The sequence below is a fragment of the Halichoeres trimaculatus genome, unplaced genomic scaffold (genome assembly GCF_033239565.1).
Source record: "Halichoeres trimaculatus isolate MK-OKI-2021-1 unplaced genomic scaffold, fHalTri1.1 fHalTri1_scaffold_22, whole genome shotgun sequence".
Lineage (NCBI taxonomy): Eukaryota > Metazoa > Chordata > Actinopteri > Labriformes > Labridae > Halichoeres > Halichoeres trimaculatus.
Window position 1 is genome coordinate 2,630,142 of NW_027437200.1, and position 20,500 is coordinate 2,650,641.

General features: G+C 39.5%; 1 protein-coding gene across 2 annotated transcripts in view; it reads left to right on the forward strand.

Annotated features, from left to right (window-relative positions):
- Positions 1-20,500, forward strand: part of arhgap36 (Rho GTPase activating protein 36) — a 68,750-nt gene that overhangs the window by 42,339 nt on the left and 5,911 nt on the right. For both annotated transcript variants that reach the window (XM_074661855.1, XM_074661856.1), the window contains exons 3-5: positions 5,330-5,398; positions 16,160-16,470; positions 20,221-20,449. In XM_074661855.1, the coding sequence (XP_074517956.1) occupies positions 5,330-5,398; positions 16,160-16,470; positions 20,221-20,449 (609 nt within the window). The remainder of the gene's footprint in view (positions 1-5,329; positions 5,399-16,159; positions 16,471-20,220; positions 20,450-20,500) is intronic.

A 20,500-nucleotide genomic window follows, 5' to 3' on the forward strand; every position in this document is an offset into this window, starting at 1 on the left:
TGAAGAAGTTGAGATCCAGGGATTGGACCTCCCAGATCTCCCAGATGTTCCTCATGGAGCGCTTCGTACAGAGCACCATGTGTTTCCTAAAGGCTCAAATTAGTTTTTTGTAAACACTAGTTTGTCAAACCAAAACAGTTCCTTTAACCCCGCTAAAGACCAGGATGTGGTTATATAACACAACAAAGAGCTGATGCTGGTTTTCATTAGACCGTCCTGAGGATCAGTGAGGTATCAGGCTCGGGACGAGCCACGCCGTACCAAAGTGTGGGAATGTTCCTCCTCTGCTTCTCCCCTGAGGTGAAGTCTTTCTGTTGGACTGGGTCTGTCGTGGTCTTGGCATCACCTCCCGCTGAGGGTCCTCTCAGTTTGTTGTTTCTTCTCCAGGCTTGTGTTTTTTCCTGTTTCCTCACACTTCTTCAGCTTCTTCATCTCTCAGTCTCTCTCCTCATCCCCTCTGTTTGACTCGGAATGCTCCGACTGAAGCAAGAATACACCAACTTGTGTGCACCTGTGTGTGTGTGTGTGTGTGTGTGTGTGTGTGTGTGTGAGTGTGTGTGTGCGTGTGTGTTCTGGAGAAAAGCGTGTTTGTTGAGTTGGGTTTTTGTTGGCGAGGTCCAGAGAATTCTTTGTGGTGTATATCAGAGGATGGGTTTGTTCTTATTTGGTGTTTTCAGGGTTCGGTCTCATGGCCTCTGCAGGGACGACAAACGAACAGCTCAGTCTTCAGGATTGTTCACCGCTCATAGCTTTAAGTTCATCTGTTTCTCTTTCCCTGAAATCAGAATACTCCACCAAATGATAAAACTTCTGGACCCTGTAAAACTTTCACGGAGCAGCAACGTTACCTACACATGCTCAGAAACTTTATGATGTGTGTGTGTTTAATCAGAAGTGTTTAGTCCCAGAACCAGGAGAAAGAATTTACAGGAGTTTTTGCAGTTTGAAAAAACCTGAGAAACCCAAAGACACTTTTAAAAACATCCTGTCAAACTTTTTAGAAGATCCTGGGAACCTTTTTGATATTCTTAGAAACCTAAGAGAGAAATCATGAAAAAACTTATTTAAAATCTAGAAATATTTTTTGGTCCTGTCCAACTTTTGTCCTGGGAATCTTTTGCATAATCCTGGAAAACTTTTGGAAACAAAAAAGAACAACTTGTGAGGCCTTAAGAAACTTTAAGAAAACGTTTTTTTCTTTCTTTTTTTTCTTTTTCGTTTGTTTTTTTTTTAATCATGGCAAACTGTTGGAGAATTGTGAAAAAGTTTTTATGATCCACAAAAACTAGACAAACTTTTTGTGAGATCCTGGGACAAACCTTACAAGATGCAGGAAAACTCTTTTTGAAATCCTAAGAAACTTTTATAGAGAGCCTTGAAAACTCTTGTACAATCCTGAGAAACTTTGGGAACATTCAAAAAATCATGCGTGGCCTTGAGAAACTTTAGCAGGATCACAAAAACATAAAAAACTGGTAAACTTTTGAAATATCCAGAGAAACTTTTCAAACATAAAAAGAAAAGATACTTTGGTGGTAATGCACCAAAGAAACGGTTGCCAACCGCCGTAAAACAAGAAGAAGAAGAAGAAGAAGAAGAAGAAGAAGAAGAAGAAGAAGAAGAAGAAGAAAAGAAACTTTCAGAAAGTCTCTAAAACCTTTTTTTCCTCCTGGCAGACTGTTGCAGAATCTTAAAAAAAAAGTTCCTTTAGTTAAAGAAAATTCTTTGGAACATCCCGAGAAACTTTTTACGAGATCCTTGAAAACTTTAGTAAGCTCCTGGGAAACTTTTGGAAACAAAAACAAACTTGTGAGGCCACAAGAAACTTTACCAAGTTCTCTAAAAACGTATTTAAAACCAAGGCAAACGTTTGAGATATTTAGAGAAATCTTTCAATTAAAATACAGTTCTGACACCTTTTAAACCACTTAGCACAGTGGCCATCTCATAAAAGAGCAGCCTTTTTGTTTTCTGAAGTGGATAACTTCCTGAAAGAGTACGTTCTGAAGCCCCGGCGTGCCAAATTTGGTGCTAGTTTCACAAAGTAAAAGATTGTTTCAGCAATCTGCTGTACTATACTTTAAAGACTTGACAAAAAAGATAAAGAGATAAATGAGATAAAGTTTAAATTTACTTTACATCGTCCTGTCATTTATAACACAGACACGTTATAAGAAAGCCTTTGCTTCAGTTACAAGCTGTGACTCTGTTTTCTCCATTTGTCCTAATCTTTCATCTCAGCTCTGTAAGTGTGTCTTATGTAATCGATTTCCACAGAACAGTGCTAAGAGATTAGCTTAGCATGATGTGGCGTGTGCACAGTGGGAGGGGCTGTGGGCTTTGGAAATAAACCTTAATTTCCTGCAGTCATGGGAATTTGACCCTTTTTATCCACACACACACACACACACACACACACACACACACACACACACACACACACACACACACACACACACACACACACTCAGCCTTAGGAACACAAACACTAACCCTCTCTCTGGCTGTCCCGTGCTTCAGACTCAGATCTCCATCCTCACACTCAGGGTTTTCCTGATGACACATTTGGTCGTTGTGTTGTTGCTCTGTGTGTTCCTTAATAGGACAAAGAGTCGTCTCTGAATCAGTGATTTCCAAACAGCAGCTTTACTAACCCAAACAGTAACTCCGTCTACGCGGAGGCGACGCTCAGAGGGGAGGATGTGGAGCTCGTAAAAACAAGAGGAACAAAAACAGACTCACTCCATAAAAACAGACGCTCAGAGAGCTTCTGGGGAACAACTTCAGCTCTGATATGAACAGCGTTTTTATGTCTCCCTAATATCTGTCTGTACATTTTGCATAATGCAAAAAATATCTTCACATCGACAAATCATGCAATTTACACTCTTTTGAAAGTGGCCTGGTGTCATTAACTGACAAACATCAGGAGCTACAGACAAACCATCACCAACCAGTGGCATGGAGTGGGGATTTTTTTTTGAGGAAGCCAAGTGAGTCAAAGCCTCTAATCTGTATGTTTTTTAGGGAGTGGGGTACATAAAAGTCTATGTTACAGCTTGTATATGACTATTTCATGTATTGGAATGACCAGTTAAGAGTGCCCAGAGTCACACACTTGTTATGTAACTGACACTTTGAACACCAAAACACACCCTTTCACTCTTCCACCCTCACTCACTCATTCACACACGTACATTGTCCTCTTGACTTAGCTTAGATATCATATTAATTTACTCAACCGCCCACTTGAATGCACAACCGGCTGCTTCATGCACACTGCTAATGTGCTAATCTCCCTGATTTCATTCAGTGGTTTTATAATGAAGATACTGTGATTTGATTGGTTTGAGGCCAAAGACAGGGTGGCTTCCCTTGATACCTTCATCTGATTGGTTCTTTCTTGTTTTTGTTTTTTTTTACCAAGGGGCGCCAACTCAGTTAGGCCTCTTTGTGGACAACAGTGTGCAATAACGTATTTTCACCACGCATTCACCACATAACATTTAGGAGGGCGCTGTTTTACACATCGTAAAATGCTCAATAAATAGAGGAGAGACATAAGGAAGAGATGACGGTGACAAAACACAGAAGAATTATCAAAACTATTAAAAGGAGGATTTTCATTAAATCATCTTCAGTTTGAAAAACAAGAGGAAGCGTGGCTTACCTTAGCCTCCAGGAGAAAACGCCACTGTCACCAACTTTAGCTTCTAGCTAACACTCACTTCCTGCCCACACAGGCAGAGACATGTTTAATCATGTTTCCAGAAATCAAGCTATAAGACCTGTTTTCTTTTGTGGATTGATAAAATTTGAACAAAACTAAAATCTTGTGGTATTTGTAAATTTGTCTTTATCTCTTTTTTCTTCAAATTGTTTTCATCACTTTTTCCATTCATTTGTCTTCATTACTTTGTTTTTGTAACTTTTTCTTTGTCAATATGACTTTTGTCAATTTTTTAATGTAACTTGTCTTCATGACCCTGTTTCAGTAACTTTGTCTTCTTAAGTTTGTCTGTGTTACTTTGTCCTCATTACTTCTTCTTCTTCACTTTGTCCTCACTACTTTATCTTTTTCACTTTGTCTTCTTCACTATGCCTTTGTTACGTTGTCTTCTTCAATTTTTCTTTGTTACTTTGTCCCCATTACTTTGTCTTTGTTACTTTGTCCTCATTACTTTTTCTTCTTCACTTTGTCCTCATTATTTTATCTTTTTCATTTTGTCTTCTTCACTTTGTCCTCATTACTTTATCTTCTTCACTTTGTCTTCGTTACTTTAGCTTTTGTCTTTTTGTCCATGTTACTTTGTCCGCATCACTTTGTCTTTGTCCTCCAATCTTCTCATTTTGTTTTGGCAATCTTGTCCTCCTCTATGGTCTTAATTAGTTGGTTGTTGTCATGTTCTGAAAAAAAGTGTTATTCAGCTCAGTCAAACAGCCACACTCAGCTGCGCTCTGAAGGAGATCAGGACATGCAGAAGTCTGCTGATTATTGTTTGAGCTTTTGTAAGGGGTTAATAATGTATCCAGCAGCACTAAACAGTGTTTGTTACAAGTATTCAGCAGCCCTGTCTGATCTTTTCAGTCACGCTCACACATGATAATAATACAAAGAAACACAGACAAACACACACTTCATATTGCTTCACACCAGGGGCAGCGTGCAGCTCTGTACCATAGGTCCATTCAAACTAACAAACAGAGCTCTTCATCTGAAAGGACCTTTGTGATTCTACGAGCTGAGGATGAGGAACTAACACTCAGGAGAGACATGATAAACATGATTAACATGAGAGAAGAGACAAACAGTCCAGGCAGAGCTGCTGTGGCTGATGTTAAAGAGGAGGTGATAATAAGAGTCATTATGGGCTGATAGAAAACAAGTAATGATCCTCTGTCTCTTTTCAGGGAGGTGTCTTAGGCCATGTACACACATATTTGGAAAGCCGCATATATTTTCATACGTTTCTACTGTCATCCACACAAAACTGTAGTTTTATGTCACTGAAGTTTTTTGTTCTCAAACGTCACAGCTGAATGACGAGGGCTCATTTTGATTGGCTGGCACAGATTTTACGTTTGGATAACTATGCCAAATATGGGTTTGGCATGATTGAGCCACACTCACCGGCAGTTTTGCCTGCTGCGTGTGGACGAAAGTGTTTTTAAAAACAAAAGGGTGGGGGTGGGGGGGTACCCAGTTTTGAAAATATCCAGCCACGTGCAGACATGGCCTTCATATGCTTCAGACAGAAGTGCAGATAAGGGACTGAGTGAAATAAGGTTTCAGATTTATTCATGCTGAACTTTCTCCTCTCTTTCCCAGAAACCCGCAAGCGGAGGAAATCTCTACGCAGGAAGTTTGACTCCTTCTCCAAGGAGAAGAAAGAGCGAGGTAAGTTCATCTAATGTGCCCTTCAACAAGAAGTATGTTGACGCTGGTTTCCCTGAAGTCCCAGAATTAGCCGACAGCCACAGGCTGACTGTAAATATTATCACCCAGCACAGCGCGGCCCTGTCCTTAAGACACCGTCTCTGCGGGCTGTGATGGTCTGACATACTGAGGAGCACACTGAGGGGAGCAGGGCTGACTCATGGAGCCCTCAGTGAGTCAGGCCTTGGTTTCAAGAGCCTGTGTCTTCTTTAATAAAAATTTAAAACCAATGAACACAGATCATCACTCTACAGTCATCACACATCACTCTACGATTGCAAAACAACTCCGTCAGAAGAGTTTCTTAAGTGCTGACCAAAACCATGATTCCTGGAAGATACCAGTCTAAGATGGATTAGTTTGAACAACATTTAAGCTGTGTCTGCTGTGGTTACTTATCATTTGTCTTTACTTTTGTTAAAAGAACAAGCGTAGAAAGAGGGTTTGATTACCTGAAAGTGTTTTCGTTAGGAGTTTTCTTGAGATTGACTGAGCTCAAACCTTCGAGCTATGGCCTGTGTTTGTTGTCTTTCTCAGGTTATCTTAACTTTTTCCCTCACAAACATAAATTAAAATGAGGTTCTGACCAAGCTGGACCACAATGCTCTAATCTTTTCATTGTTCAAAACCAGACCCGAGCAATGTGGGAGTGTTTGACTATGATCCCAGGAGAATCACAAACTTTTTGTTGTTTCCTGTTTCAGGAACAAATGATCAGCTCAGGGGGGGTGAAGTACTGTAAATTCTTCAGAATTCACCCTGAAATATTCTCTACGTCCACACTCATAGCACTCTCCACCCTCCTCTTCCTCTCTCCGCCACGTAGCAGCTCATCTGCTGCTGAGACGCCGGCGTCTCATAAAGAGATGTTCTCTTTTCTCAGGTGATTATAGCGGCACGGAGAGAAAGGAGCCAAAACACACAACACACACATTCCCAGGCTGTCTGTGCAGCTCTGTAAATCCTGCCTCCAGCCTCTTACACACAGCGACTTAGCTGGAGCTAACCCTACTAGTCAAAAACCAGGACACCGGGACCTGGCAGACCTCCAGCTGACTCTGAACACAGACTACTGAGGGCACGGCTGTGTGGCCCTCAGCGGTCAGCAGGTCTTCATGTTACTCTACATCGTTTTTACATGTTTGAGCACTTTCTCTTGATCAAATTTGAACCATTTATTGACTTTACCTGCTTGTTTATTGTTTTGGCCTGTTTCTAACACTCTCACGGAAAAAAACTGTCTCACTTTAAGAAAGGTTGGTGTACCATTTCAGAAGCACTGACCTGTTAAAATGAGGCAGTTTGGATGAATGGATGTGAAGGCAAGTGCTTGAATGTACGGCTGAGTGTCATTCTATGCAGATGATGTGATCGTTTATGTAGCTGACTCTCTAAAACCTGAGCTTTTAACAAAAATCAATTTATTTGGAAGACTTCAAGTTTCTCCAGTTTTGTGTCTTGATATTGTTGGGATTCCAAATTTCTGATTACAGACGCTCTCATTTCACCCCCATGTGGAGTTTTATTGTTAGCGTGTGCAGCTATAGCATGAGCAGCTGTTCTTTCTGACAGTCACAGATTTTACGCTCGTTCAAACACTGTAAGAGGCATGCGTGTTGTGTTTTCCTATTAGCTCAGCCCCCGGTGTGTTTGTTTATTTTTGCTTCTTTTGTCTCGTTCCTGTCAGACTATTATTTCAGGAAAAGGTCATAAAACAGGTTAATAAGACTCCAGTAGTTCTCCTTTGTGTTTTTTCACTGGCGTTTACCCAGAGGACATCCTAGGCCAAATAAACACAGCTCTTTACCTTCACCTCGACCAATATAACCAACCTGCTGCTGCTGCTGCTGGAGTGAAGGACGAAAACCTGAGAGAGCTGAACAGGTCCAAATATAAATCTGTTAGTCTGTCAGAAACAAAGAATAATAGAGAAGGAAAGTCCCTGAACAATACAGCTTGAAGCAGTCAGACACACTCACACACTCACACACAGCTATGTTCCTGGACCAGGCTCAATGTTTGTGTAAGTGTTAACCCTGGACGTGTCCACAGGGGTCTAATCAGGGAGGTGATTACTGGAGGAGAAAGTAAGACTTGAGGAAAGTCAGTGAGCTGAGCTGAATAAAATGAAATACATCAAAGTTTTTTTTACCTTTGTCGAGGGTTTTAATCTTTTAAAGCAGAGAGCATCCATTTATGAAAAAAAAGGACACGAGTCTAAATTCAAACCCTCTATGAAGTCACAAAACCTGAGGTACAAAAGTAAGTACAACAGTCGGTCATACATCCATGCATTCATTTTCTGAACCACTTAACCTGTTCAGGGTTGCAGGTGACTAGAGCCTATCTCAGCTGTCACTGGGCGAGAGGCGGGGTACACCCTGGACTGGTCGCCAGCCAATCACAGGGCTGACACAGACAGACAACCATTCACTCACACACTCACACCTATGGGCAATTAAGAGTGTTCAATTAACCTGGTGGGCATGTTTTTGGACTGTGGGAGGAAGCTGGAGTACCTGGAGAGAACCCACCAATGCACAGGGAGAACATGCAAACTCCACACAGAAAGGCTGGGAATCTTCTTTCTGTGAGGCAGCAGCGCTGACCTCTGTGCCACTGTTCAGCAGACAATTGTACAAGTTCCTCCGATCCAAGTCCCAAGTGACTAGCAAGTCATTTGGTCCAAGTCTCAAGCAAGTCTCAAGTTTTTCTGTTCTGGGCGAGTCAAGTCGAGTCAAAGGTTATATCTCAGGTTTATGTCTTGAAGACAGAAAACTTATCCTCCTAAGGTAAATGTCAAAAAATACCATCAGATTAGTCTGCAACTCTGCATGGATTAAACCATATATTTTGATATTATAATGGAGAGGTTTAATTATATTTTAACATGTCATTTATCATCTGGCACTAATTTAGCTGCCTAAAGTAGGCTACCTGGCCAGGTGCATCTGTTTTGCTGGCATAGGGTCCTTTATCTACATCCCTAAAGAATAACAGAGTGGACTTAATGAAACTACAGCTAGAGGAAGAACTTATCGGAGAGTAAATGTTAGGGAATAAAGGTTTTGCGTGGGAGTTATTTCCTCTGCTGACGAGTCACGACTGGATGTTTGTTATGAAGAGTGACAAAGTGTTGGAAGACGGGGGCTTGCTGCCATGGATGAATATTATTTCTGCAGTCACAGAGGCTACAGTAGCCCATGTCAATGTTCGTAACAGTGGGGAGTGAAACTGTTTGTCTTATCATTAGCAACAATGTTCAAAACAGGATTGACAAACATATCACCAACACATGCATGCACATCACACGTCTGATAGTGTTAGCTCGGTTTCACTTCCTTGGCTTCGTGTGCAGTCTGTAAATGGTGGATAAAGTTGGACAATGTTACTTTTTTATCGTTTATTTTAGCGCTGTATATCTTGCAATGTGCGTTCCTCCTTTTTCATTTGGAGTGGAAGTTTTTAAACGCAAACTGCACGTCTTTTTGGAAAAGCAGAACTGGCTACAGGCTCAGGGGCAGTCGTCATTATTAACAAACAACCGTGCTGTGTTGTGTGTGCCCATTGGCTGCTTGCGTGCTTGTGCTCCTGCTACACACCTGTCTCCAATCAATCAATCAATCAATCAATCAATCAATCAATCAATCAATCAATCAATCAATCAATCAATTAATCAATCACTAAGAGTGTGAACCTATAGCGTGGTGAACATGCTACAAGTCGTCCGACTCAGCTTGTATCAAGTCGGGTTGAGTCTGAAGTCTTTTACCCTCAAGTCGAGTCGAGTTGCAAGCCGTCAAATTTGCGACTCGAGTTGAGTCTATGACTATGAATTGAGTCCAATTGTCTGCCGCGCAGCCAGTCATACATTAATACAGAAAATTCACACAGAGTGAAAAAGACAAATGTTAAGACTTCTTACACTGAGTTAAACTGAAGACTATAGACCAGACAATCAGTGATGTCACCCATCTGTTTCTGATACAGATTTTTTAAAGCCATTGTTGGAGGATATCATACAGCCTCTTCATCTCTGAGCTTCTTGACCTCTGTGATGAGCTTTAATACAATTCAAAAGTCAAGAGTCTGCCAAAATAGAAATGATCTACACAGACTGACATCCTGTTTTGAACCATGCTATAAACATGTTTATTTCTGCTTTAAAGATCAGCTTTTTGAATTGTTGTGTATGTGGTTTCTGCTGTTCCTGCAGACAGCCCTTGGTGGACACTCCAGGAACTGCAGCTTTAGGACCAGCACCATATTCTAGACCAGGTTTTGTCACTTGCTTTAAAACTCCATAGAATCCATGAGCAAAATACAAACATATCTTACTTTTTTCTTCTTCTTTGTAAGTAATGTAAATATAGGAGTAAGTGATGTCTAAGTTCACATATTAAAGCGGACAAAGTTTAAGTGTCATTGCACGCAGACAATATGCAAGTTTTGTTAGCTTTTCTTGTGAGTTTTTACATGTTTGATTCTTTTTTCAGATCAAAATTTAAAAATTTTTCAGCTTCTGAGGGACAGTAGAGAAACTTCAGTATTCTGGATTTTTCAAAGTTTAAAAAAATAGAAACAATAGATCACTGAGAGGTTATTTAGCCCTGGGATGTCTTTATAACCATTATGTGAGTGTCGCTGTTGTGTTTTATTGTTGTTTCATTTTACCTAAAAATTCCTAAAAAAATACTAAGGTGTTCCCCTTTTTTTTTCAATTATTTAGAAGGCTAAGAAACAACAAACCATGAACCCTGGTGGTGGAGGAGTTTTCCCCTCGTGTTTTGTTTAATACATTTTGATTAAGGTTTTGGAAAACCTTAGGGGCTAGACCATTTTTTTTGTTTTTGTTTTTTTTTTCTAAATTTTTCAGAAATTTGAAAAACACCGAAGTATGAGCCCTGATGTTTTTTGTGTTGTTTTTTTCTTCTTCTTGTTGTTTGTGGTTTTTTTTTTGTTTGTTTGTTTTTTGTTTGTTTTTGGTCAAAAATCTAAAAAAAGCTTAAGTGGTCAACCTATTGCCCCCCCCCAAAAAAAAAAAAAATTAAAAAAAATTAAATAAATAAAAATAAATAAATAAATAAATGAATGAATAAATAAATAAAAATATAAAAAAAAGTTTTTAGAAAAAAAATGGTGCTAGCCACATTCGAGCCACTTCTGGAAATGTGTCCTACCATCATTGCTGTGTTGAATATTAATACTAATTGTGGAATAATTAAGATTGATATGTAAGCTGTCTCTTTACATAGTATTACTTCTTCCACTTTTGTTACTGTTACTGAAAGTAATCAGTGTATTTTTTTTTCAGCTCTTCGTACCACTAACTTCTCTTAATGTAGCCCTTGGTCTCAAAAAGGCTGGGCCCCCCCTGCCCTAGGGTGTCTTTACAAGCACCAGAGGAGTGTCCCCATTGAGTATATTTAGCATTTCAAATGAGGTCAAAATTTGAATAAATGAATGAATAAATAAGGGTTAAGCCTGTTTTTTTGTTTGTTTTTTTAAAATATTTTAGAAGTTTGTAAAACACCTAAACATGAACTCTGATGGTTTATTTACCTCTACGATTTCTGTATACTCGCAAGTGAGGGCTGAGGTAGAAAGTCAAATTCTGAGCAGCCTAACAGAAGGAAAACCTTGGTTGTTTTTGTTCTCACAAGCTTTTTCCAAACCGCTTCAGGAAATAGCAATTTATTGACTATTTTTCTTATCCGAACAGGCAGCAAACACCATTACAGTCATGGTTTAACCTCAGCAAACAAAACTAACGATCAGGGAACAGAGGGATAAAGCTTCTGCCAGCAGACGTCAGGGCTGAGGAATGATGTCACATGTCAGCTGATGACATCTCTGTGATGGATGGAGCCAATTTCTGCTGGTGGAAATGTTGTGTTTGTAACACAGGGTATATTCTAAACTCTAAGATGAAGCGTTTTTGAACTCCCCAAATTCCAAAAGGCACAAAAAACAAAAAAAAGAAATAGGATCAACACACAGAAAATTATTTGTGTTATTTGAAATCTATTGAGTTGTTAACTTCACATGAAGTCCTCCAGGGCTCTTGGTGTTATCTTAGCATCTCCAATACTTTACTTTTATTATGAAAATAGACATTTTTGATCACTTGATAGTTCTGTCAGATTTGTTCTTTCAGTGTAGTGTTTATAAAAACAAAGCCAATCCTGACGGAAGAGTCAGCTTTAGTTTCTGGTGTAATTCTCCAGCCTCGACATGTTTCCATCCATTTCGCACCAGGAACCAGACGCTGGCCACCAGCTCCTCTAACTCTCTAAGTGAATTGTAAGCTATTGTTTAGCTCCACAATCTTTTCCGCTCATTAGAAAGCTTAAACTCTGATTAGCCTTTCAACAGCCTAATGTTGGGCCACGGCACCATGGCTACGAGCTAATGCTAACTGGCTATGGGCCAACAAAGTATCCGTGAAGGAGCTTATCTGAAAGGCTGGCACCTGATGGAGGCACACGTGCTGGAGGTCTGGGTCTGGGAAGAAGGAGACGTTTGTGAACCAGTATAATAATCGTGGGACGGCATTAATCCCAGTTCCTGTTAAGGAAAACAGGACGGTTTGAGTTTTCTCTAAGGAGTAACATTTGCTTCTTTAAGAGAGGAGGAGAGTTTTACAAACTCAGACATGTTGAGGAGCAGAAATATTCAAATTCCCCTCCATCACCACCAAAGATTCAGCAAGAGGTTGTTGGCTGGTTTTATTCCACTAATCTACAGAATTTTTTTCCCCGCACTCTTTTTATTTAATTTTTAGCCCTGAAACAACAAAAGTTTTCCATTTGTTACAACATATATGTGCATCCTGGCACTGTCAAGTCATGTGGTTTACAAAAATAATAAAGTAGGCCCCCAAGAGGAGAACAAAGGTTGATTAAACTGAAAAGCAACCTATAGATACATAAAATAACAGATTAATTAATAAGTAGATAAGAAAAAATAATAATGATGAAACAAAGGGATGAGCAATGAGAACAGGTAATAAAAAGAGACAAATAAAAGCATTCATAGGAGCAACAATCATAACCATAAGAAACATACACATAAACATAACCAGGCAAGCTAGAGGCATAATTACGCATACAAAAGTGAAATAAAAATGACATTTCAACAACTAATAAATAAATAAATAAATGAATAAATAAATGAGTGATAAATTAGCAAAATAAAATGGGAGAAAGTAATTATTTTTTATTTGTACTTCTACTACTTATAAATATAATAATAATAATAATAATAATAATAATAATAATAATAATAATAATAATAATAATAATAATAATGATAATAATAATAATAATAAATATGAAAATTAATATAAAATGAAAATAGATAGATATTTAAATAGAGTATGATTATATATTTAAATAAATTAAAGAAAGAAAGAAAGAAAGAAAGAAAGAAAGAAAGAAAGAAAGAAAGAAAGAAAGAAAGAAAGCCTAACAAGGAAATCAAAATGAATGGAAAACAAAAGAAATAGTTAACCAAAAAAAAGCCAAAAATATCAATTATTTGCAGATGTTTGTTTAATTTCTTGAAAGTGAAGTACTTTGGGTACAGAAATTTAATTGCACAAGTTTTCTAAAAATCAAACTTAAAGAAACTGAAAGGACAGGATCTGTTCTTAGTCAGAAAATGCTAAAAACGTTATTTTTCTTCAGTTATTGTATGATGAAGGATTTTAATGGTGCAGTGTGAGCAACACTAGAGTTCACTCCTCATAATTATGTGAAGTGTGATGATCAAGAGTCCTCAGGTGTCTCTCGATCCTGCCTGTCCTCCCTCTGTCTTTCTCTGATCCTGATAGGTCAGAATGAGCTCTTTGGGTCTGTCGCAGGTCAGCTCTCATGGAAGCCCAGAAAAGTGTCTCACACTGTTCATTGTTTCATCGCGAGGGCACCGCTTGGTTATTCAGGCCTTCGCGTTCTTTAGGATGATTAAAGGTAATTTCCTTATTGGGGGCAAGTTCAGCTCACGCCTTTTAAACCTGCACAGAGTAAGAGGATTAGGGGTTAAAGTGGCAGGACAATAAATGGTTTACTTTACAGTTCATCAACAAAAAGTGAGGAAAGCTGCACAGGCAGGTCGCTGGGTTATTTTTACCTGCTTTACTCAGATAAAGATAAAACAAAACCAAGATATAAACTCTAAACTACTGGTGACTGAGACTGAGCACTGACCACAAATATGTCTCCATCAGCTCCATCAGCTGTATGGCTCATTTGTTGGTCATGGACACCAAACTGTTTTTGTCTTCAGTGATATTTTTCCTATTTTTGCTCCTGTGATTGTCCAGAGATCCTACATGTAACCATGGCTGCATTGTTTACATATGAGATCAGCTGTTAGCAGAATGTAGCATGTCGATGCTAACTGATGCGAGGCCTGATGTTTCCCCACAAGGTGAGGGCTGGTGCTGGTTCTCAGGTGTGAGCTAAGAAGTGATGACATGGACCTGTCCTTACATCCATCATTATTGGGAATGTAAGATCTATCTACAATAAGATAGACGAGCTAGACATGCTAACCCGGCAACAGAGGGAATATCAGACGGCAGAGTAGCATCATGCTATTCACAGCTATGGCTAACAGAGCTAACACCAGACACCATCACCACATTGGAAGAACTTCATCTGGAGGCTGGCTGACAGGACAATGATGGACAAGCTGTCATTATCTATTTTCTTACGGAGCTTTTCGCACTTTGCACTTTCTTACTTTTGTTTTCTCGATTGCTGCTGTGACGACTCCTGAATTTATCCTCTGGGATAAATAAAGTTTTTTCTATTCTATTAACAAATCAATTCAACAGATCTTCCCAATTTTATAACTTAACCAAACCTGCTGGATGAAGCTGAGGTCCAGTCTTAGGGTCAATTCCCAATTCTACCTCTTGGCCTTTAGTTTTGTGCGTGCACGTGTAGTGAAGTTGTGTCCCAATTCTCTGTTAGGTGAAGGGGAAGAGCTGCGCAGCTCTCGAAACAAATACAAACGGAAACTTCACTTAAAACCAAGGAGTATGACACATTTCACATGATATGGATATTTTTATCAGATATTTCTTTTCCCCATAAATATTTGCCATGTTTTGAACTGTTGGTTGTATTTTGAAATCGCTTGATATAACGATCTAGCTAACGACAGCTACAGCTAATAACAGCTACACCGATGTCAGAGCAAGATGACAAATTCACAGCCAACAGACTTCACTACAATGAACTGCTTTTCATGAATAATTGGACAGCTAAGCTGCTTTCAAGGGCTACATTAGCTGCACAAGCTATGATAAGCTAATGTTACAGATTTAGCTACATTATACCTTATATAGCTCCTGGACACTGTAACGTTAGCTTAATGTTAGCTTTTCATAGCTTAGCTGTCTCATCACTCATGTAACGCAGTTCATGGTAGTGAAGTCTGTTTGTTGTAAATGCCTCGTCCTAATCTGACATCAGTTTGTCATCACTTTGTAAAAATGTGTTCAGTTTGGAAGAGAAGAAACAGTCACTGAGTCTAAGACAGCCAGAGAGAAACTAGAGGTGATGATGTAGCAGGGATCAAGTGGCTCATTTCTAAGACATGTGTTTTCACCCCTTCCCTTGGTCCTTAAAACAGAGGACTAAGGGGAAGAGGGAGATGAAGGGGGAGGGGAAAGAGTGGCAATTGGGATTGGCACTTATGAGTACCAGTCCATCACCTTAAATTTCAAATATTTTTAAACAACTCAAACTTCTGATATACGTCAAGTATTTTCATAGTGTTGACCAACATTGTAGTTTAGAATATAAAAGTTACATTTTCTTTTCATGATTTTAACTGAAAATTTAGGCAAAAAGTTTATAGAAGATAGGCTGTCTTATTGTTGATGGGTAATTGTGGTAGTTTAATTTTTGTTTGTTTGTTTTTTCAGTAAATGTGCAGGAAAAAAATAAGATATCATACTTCTTTTGGGTATTTCATAAAAAAAAAACCTAGCTAAGCCTTTTAGGACAACACTTACTTTTATCAAACAAAACTCCCAAAGAACTGCTGTTTTCTCATCACTCTGGATGCAGTTTGAGGCAAAACTATGAAAATATCTATAAAAGCAAATATTTCATCAAACTGGATGTGATAGAACACTCTGATCCTAAGTGTTAAGCTCCAGGTTCGTTGGCGCTTCTCGTGCAACTTAGAAGCGATCAAGACAGATTGGATCCTTGCACTTCTCTGCAAACAGAGTGTCTGTTCTTAATCCTCCTAAAGACCAGCCTTCGTACGTTATTTTTCAGAACCACTCGTTATGTTTTTGGTATGTTTGTGACGTTCCCGTGCTGACAGGATGTTTACCCCCTGCTCTCACACGGCTGTGTCAGTAAGCCTCTATCAGACAGTGTGATGTCTGCTGATGTCTGCTGTGTGGCTGCGGCTGCTCTAACAGGATTAGCTCTTCATCCCTCTCTTACCTGTTCTGTGAATCCATTGTCTATTCTTATACCGCTCGGCTGCTTGAACTTGTAATCTTTGTGGTGAGGGTCTCTGGGGTCACTGCGCCCTCGCCTTTACATGAACATTGTAAAAAAACAGAGAGGTAAATCACATCATCATCAGCGTAGAGGTGAAAACCGTCATTGAGCTTTTTTTGTCCAAACTGTAAATGAAAGTGGTCTTGGGATGGAGCCCTGATGCACTTTCTTTTCCTCTTGATCTCTGCAGAGTCCGCCCCTAAAGCGTTTGGCATCCCGCTGTCCCAGGTCATCGCCAACGACCGCGCCCACAAGCTGCGGCAGGACGCCCTGAAGGAGAGCCGTAGAGACTGTCTGGACCTGGAGGCCAGCATCCTGCGCTTCAGGGCCGAGAAGAGGCAGTTCTTCAACGGGAGCAAGCCTCTGGTCAGCTCCTCGTCCATCACAGGAGGACCCAGCTCGCCACCCGCCAACTCTGTGGCTCCAGCACCTGTTTTTGAGAACCAGAACAAACCAATGTCACCGACGTTTATGGACAACATCGGCCGAGGACAGAGGAGGGTGAGTTACGTCTGTGCACGCCAGAGTTTGAGGATAAAACCTGGCGACCATCTGGACGCCAGATGACCTTTTAAGGTCTTTATTAATGATGCAATGATTAATTAATTGTAATGATGTTTCTACGCTTTACCAGCAATTTGGACGTCATTAATGTCTGAAAACAAGACGTTTTGTTTCTGAACTTGTCAGGTGAATGTGGCTCAGTTTGACCCTCATGGGTCACTTTAATTTACGACACTTTGGGGTCAACACAGGACAAAGATGTCCTTTACCAGAGTCTGCCATAAAATCATAATAGATTTATTAATTTCTACTTTTTTTCCTCAAATCTTTTAATCGACTTCACTTCTAATCAAAAACACCAAATATTCAGTAGTTTTTGTTATTTAACCCTTTAAATGCCCATTTAATTACATGATGTCGCCGTTTTAATTTTGGAAAATACACATAAAAAATGTTATTATCTGTACAATAAATGTTGGGTTCAAGACTATTCTTTGAGATCAGGCTTAAAGATGCATAACATTAGTAGCAAAATTTAATTTTATGTTTTTTTTTTGTTTTTTTTTTGTAGTGCTACATTCCTTAGTTATGACTTTTTCAGGATATGAGAGGACAAAAATGTCCTTCACAAAAAAACTGTTATAAGAATACAACAGATTAATCATTTTACCTGTTTTTTTCCCCCAGGTCTTTCAATCAACTTCAATCCTAATCAAAAGCCCCAGATATATAATTATCTTCATTATCTTAACCCTTTAAATGTCCATTTGTATATTCAAGCTGTTTTACTGTTAAGAGATGTGAGTGTGTTGTTAATCCATGTACAATCATAACATTGACCCATCTCATAGTAAATAGAAAAAGAAAAAAGAAAAATTGTGCCAGTCTTTCTCCATAAAACCCTGACACTAGAGAAAGCATAGTTATATTATGTGATGGCTGTGTGATCAAAAGCGGTGGTTATAATAGCACAAGATGTGACCTTTTTGTCCTCTAATGTCCTCAAAGGGAAGGAAATTAAGAATCTTGTTAGGAATCTGGAAGTAAACAAGGAGGTGGAGGACCCAGTTGCATATGATGGACATGACTGAACCCCAGATGGAGTCCTGTTTTATCCAGATGTGAAGGATTTCTGGCTACAGCTACATGATTGTATTCTTGAAACACTGAAGAAGATTTTGTTTAACAGTGGCAAAAGTGTTGTTTGGGCTCTTTTCAAGGAATATACTGAGAAAATACAGTTCTTCTTTAGAAATCTTCTCATTTTGGAAAATTTCTATTAATTAATGTAAGTCCTCTGGAAAAAAAAAATACTTGTGGTTTTTTGAATTTTTCATGTAGGGAATTTAAACAATACATTCAATCAATTTAGTACTCTCAGAATAGCAATTAAAAGTATAACAGCTTGCATTTTATACTTTTTTTTTTTAAATCGAACATTCCCACTAGCGCTTGTTCAAGTGATGAAAATGTACGCCGTTGCTTAACTCTTACATGTTCATTCTGGTTCTATACTCAATACTCAAACGATAAAGAAAATAAAAATAAAGTAAAATATGAAGAAAAATAATGATAAAAACATATCTGTGTTGATTTAAATGAGTTTTTTTTTCAAGTGTTTGAAAAGTAACGTAAGCCTGACAGGTGACGGTGGAACTGCGTGAGGTCGAGAGTTACAAACAGGAAATGCTCCGTGGAACAGACCGTCTCATTTCAGTTTGGCCCTTGCGGTCTACACAGGCTACGAAGGCCAGGTCCTCTGTAGGCTGCAGCCCCTGAACTGGGACACAGCTAAGGAAAATTAAACCAACACAGGAAGCAACACAGTGAACATGAAACACAAGACAGGACAAGAATAACTGAGATGAACACAGAAAACACAAGACAAGAAACACAAATAACCACTGAAAAACTCAAGATACACAAGTTAATCCAAACTATGAACTCAAAGGACAAACCAAAGACCAAGCCACAACAAAGCTGACACCGCAAAAAATAATAACAATAAAAAACCCATCAAAATCAATTTTATTATTTATCTCATCTATGTTTAAACTTGATCCCAAAGAAAAATCCACAGGCCTCCAACATGTGTAATAAAAAAAAAAAATTATGGGTGGTTTTTTTTTCTTAAATCGTAAAAACAATGACAGCATGTAATCAAATGGGCATTTTAAGGGTTGAATAATAAAAAACAATATTTTTGATTAGGATTGAAGTTGATTGAACGATTTGAGCTCAAAATGCTAAAAACAAATCAAAACAAAAAACAACAATGACAAAATCTGTCAAGTATTTATGTCAGTTTTTGGTTCCTCAAAGAGTCTTCTGTTATCCCCCAGTGTACTGCTGACCTTAGAAAAATTAAGATTGAAATTTTAAGATTTTTCATTATAATTTTTTTTTTTTCATAAAAAAAAAAAAAAACATCTTACAAAATATTCCATGTGGAGTAACACAACCAACTTAAAGGCCAAAGATCGAGCTAATTATGACCGGAAAGTAAATTTTTCCTAAAATAAGTCACAACCACTTGCTTCGATTTCAGTTTTTGCAGTGTGATCTTAAACTTCTCTCTCCTTTTCTCAAATTGAATGTTTACTTCCCCAGTTGTTGGTGCGTCTCCATGTCTGTGTCACCTGAGTTTTTATTTGTTGGTCAGCTGATCTCACTTTTAACCCTCTCCTGTCTGAATTCTTCAGTTTGTTCCTTCAGTGGTGTGTTCAGAGTCAGTTTTCTGACTGTGAACCTCTCAGCATGAGGCTGTCACACCCTGTAATCCTCTCCTGGCTGATCTGGAAACAGTTCTTATGTAAAGCCTGTAATGAGAGTCATTAGAGCCGCAGGGAGCAGTAAACAAACCTGAACCAGCCATCGAGTTCAGGTCACTGGAGTCTGTCTCTGAGGTGAACGCTGGGGAACACTCAATAGAGGAGACATATGGATGAGTGACGAAGAATCAGAAAACTTGTTAACGACAGAAAAATCTTGGTTATACAGATTTTTAGTTTAAGTTAAAGGAGCAGATATTCACTCAGACGGAGGGCAACGAGGAGGGCAGCATGTTCCCATCCGTCTCCGCTAAATGTGAGTCTGACTTCACCCTCTGACAGCCGTCTGGACTGAAACAGCTCACTGTTTACATATCTGACAACATACACATACTCCACACACTCTACACACTCCTCACACTCCACACACCCGGGCTGAGATCTTTAGAGAGACAGGGTGGGTAAAGATGCCTTCACAGGAGAAAAGATTGAATCCTAACAACTGAGAGGAGACGTGAAGAAGAAGAAGAAAAAGAAAAAGAAGGAAACCACCTCCAGAGAGTCTGCTGGTCTTAAAGTGAAGCCATAGTGAAATAAACACTGTGTTTGGAGCTCAGATTCTCAGTTTTAGAGGCTCAAAGAGCAGAAACACCTCTCCCAGAGCTCCTCTCTCCTCTCTGAAGCGTGTTTTCATCGCTCTCATTAAAAACCTTCATGAATTCCTCACAAACTGGTCCAGAAACTCTTCACCACACATGGAGCTGATTTATCCCTCTGTGGTTTGGAGTTTCAGGCCTTCAGAGATTTACGAGCTCCTGATATCGATCTTTGAGTTTCCATCTCCTCCTGCCAGCGCTCGTCGTTACGCTCTCTGTTATCTCCTCCATCGCTTACTGTCAGCGTCTCCTTCTCTGAGCCCCAACCTTTACAGGAACTACTTCCAGGATGAAAGTGTCTTCTTCCTGTCCACCTGCAGGGCGGTCTGTCCGTGGACTCCATCTCTGACCTGGTAGAGAGTCAGTCCCGCCTGCTGGAGGCGCTGCAGCTCTCTCACCCCGCAGAGCTGGAGCTGAAGAAGTCAGCGGGCGGCTCCTCATCCTCATCATCCTCAGAGGCGAGGATGCAAACCAAGCTGAGCCTGAACCCGATCTACAGACAGGTTCCCCGCGTGCTGGAGAGGTGCTGCAGCCACATCGAGACTCACGGTGAGATATGGCACCATTTGGAGTCCCTGATGAGACACGCTGTGAAGCTAT